This window comes from Mycetomoellerius zeteki, unplaced genomic scaffold, assembly GCF_001594055.1.
Source record: "Mycetomoellerius zeteki isolate Tzet28-1 unplaced genomic scaffold, Tzet1.0 scaffold1788, whole genome shotgun sequence".
Lineage (NCBI taxonomy): Eukaryota > Metazoa > Arthropoda > Insecta > Hymenoptera > Formicidae > Mycetomoellerius > Mycetomoellerius zeteki.
The window spans coordinates 2202-4417 of record NW_017256745.1 but is presented as its reverse complement, the minus strand read 5'-3'; the positions used below and the strand labels follow the sequence as shown (position 1 = coordinate 4417).

The following is a 2216-nucleotide window of genomic DNA, read 5'->3' as shown; positions in this document are numbered from 1 at the left end:
TGGCGTGGAGTATTTTTGTTGTCGCGAAACTATCGCCGAAGGAGAGGTAGGGCATTACTCGCGAACGCGCGACGAAGTGGCACCACGCTCGTGAGTGCGGTCGCAATATATACATACATACATGTATTACAGGGGAAGGGAAAAAAAAATACGTAACAAGTACGTTTACATATTCTTATTTAAAAAATTCTTTTGCAACCACCAGTTACATATTTTCAATACATTTTGCAACATGCAATTCTTTGCATTATTAGTAACATCTAGATTAGTTAAAGATTCCATGTCTTCGTAAACTGCATCCAAGGTCTCGATGTACATGCGTTCTCGCTCATCGTTCAGAAGCAAGTTTCACAGCCACATTCGTTTCTCGCGTCCCTTGACGTATACTGCATCATCATTTTCAAATACGGCCGTCGTAATCAGGTGTTTCGCTTCGCTGTACGGGACCATCCCGTCCTCCCATCGCAATCTATGGTGATATGCAATCAACCTGGAAGCGCAAGACCTGTCTTGTCAAAAATTTCTATGGTACGGGATTCGTAAAAATGTATTGCGTGAGAACGATCCCCTGTTTCAGCACCGCCACTTCCTTCACGATAAATTTCTTGTTAACGATGAATCCTTGCAAATCCACGAACGTTGGTATGGGCATGTTGTCGAGAAGAAGACTGTGGCCGATTGCGACGTATCGCAGATTTTTATATCGCGTTGGAGGATGCATAGGTGATTTTGCGCACAACATTGGTCAACGGATCATACTGAACAACACGATCGTGTATAATGAGACAGTACGCGGTAGTATTGGCAGGCACATTCTCCTTACATTCAAAGTCTAATCGCACGTCCACGGTGCCACTCTTGATCGATTCATTCTGTCGAGAGCAATCGATGATTACGAACGGGCCATCGCGTAGAAAAGTTGTAAAAGTGAGACTCGGCTCGAGATACTCGTATTCGTAGTAGTACTTGCAGAAACGCGCGTACAAGTCGTACAGAATCGCACATCTGTTCTTATCGAAATCCAGATTCAAGTCATCGTACGGATAACATTCCAAGTTCAGATAGAGTTTCGCATTGATTAATTTGCAATTGTCGAATCGACTTATGTCCTCGGACATGACATTTTTTCGACCAGTTTGCAGAGCGAAAATGACGTAGCGCGGCTTCTCAAGCTGAGTAGCCGTCTTGATGGCCCACGAATGCTTGGTTGTGCTCTGCAAATCCCACGAGCGAAAAGCCATACTCAGATATCGTCCGCTCTCCAAAGCGCGCAGCATCGACAGCTTATTTATCTCACTCAATAACACGTGCGGCATTTGCCACTGTACTATGAATAATTCGAGCGTCGGCTCTGTCGTCGAATCTCCCATCAGACAATTGTTGTCGTTGCGCGCTCGTATTAAAATCAACTCGTGACGACCGTTGATCACCACGCGTCTGTAATCCTCGCAGAATCCCAACAGTACGTAAAGCGGTACACAGAAATTAAAGCATCCAGCCGCAGTAGTCTGCGCATCCCAGCCGGCATTCCGCAGAATCACACTTTTGTCGGATGACACCGTTACATAGTTTTTAAGCGTGTTAGTTATGCCCACGTTTCTGTTACAATCAATCTCCACACCGTTGAGTTCGTAACGAATCTCATCGAATAGGAACGCGATGCAATTGTTTCCCAATACCACGTTAGCACCCTCGATCATTCTGTTCTTCGTCAGTTTTCCCTCGACGTATAGAAAGCTTCCGTACGGTAGTGTGTACAGATCCTGTTGCTGTATGGGTATTCTTATCTCATCGCTGTACCCGAACGTCGTGTTGGCAAACGGATTGTACGTGTGAGTCTCTATCTTGACGATGCGATCGTCGAAGATCGGATCGTCCTTGACGTTTAGGATATCAGTCATCTCAAAAGTTGAGCACCGCGAATCCCAAAGACTTTAAAAATTTAACGCGTTGAGCTTCTTCTTCCTGATGCAGTTGGATGAGCGAATGTTATCGAACTGTGACGTCACCGGTCTTGTAACGAATGCGTTATCTCTCTGCGTGTTCTCCATTCCGTTCAGCACGAGCATCTTACGCTCGCGTTATCGCCGTCGCACATACAATCTGACAGTGATCTCTCCTCCTCGAAAATCGAACAATTGTCCATTCTAGTCGACGACGCGTATCGTTAGATCCGTAATGCTCCGTGCGATGATCGGCAGATAAATGATCTGCCT

At 45.6% G+C, this 2216-nt stretch overlaps 1 protein-coding gene across 1 annotated transcript; it reads right to left on the bottom strand.

Moving 5' to 3' along the window:
* Positions 1-698: 698 nt before the first annotated feature.
* Positions 699-1901, bottom strand: LOC108720152 (uncharacterized). The gene has a single exon (XM_018446282.1). The coding sequence runs from the start codon at positions 1899-1901 to the stop codon at positions 699-701; it is 1203 nt and encodes a 400-aa protein (XP_018301784.1).
* Positions 1902-2216: the final 315 nt, after the last annotated feature.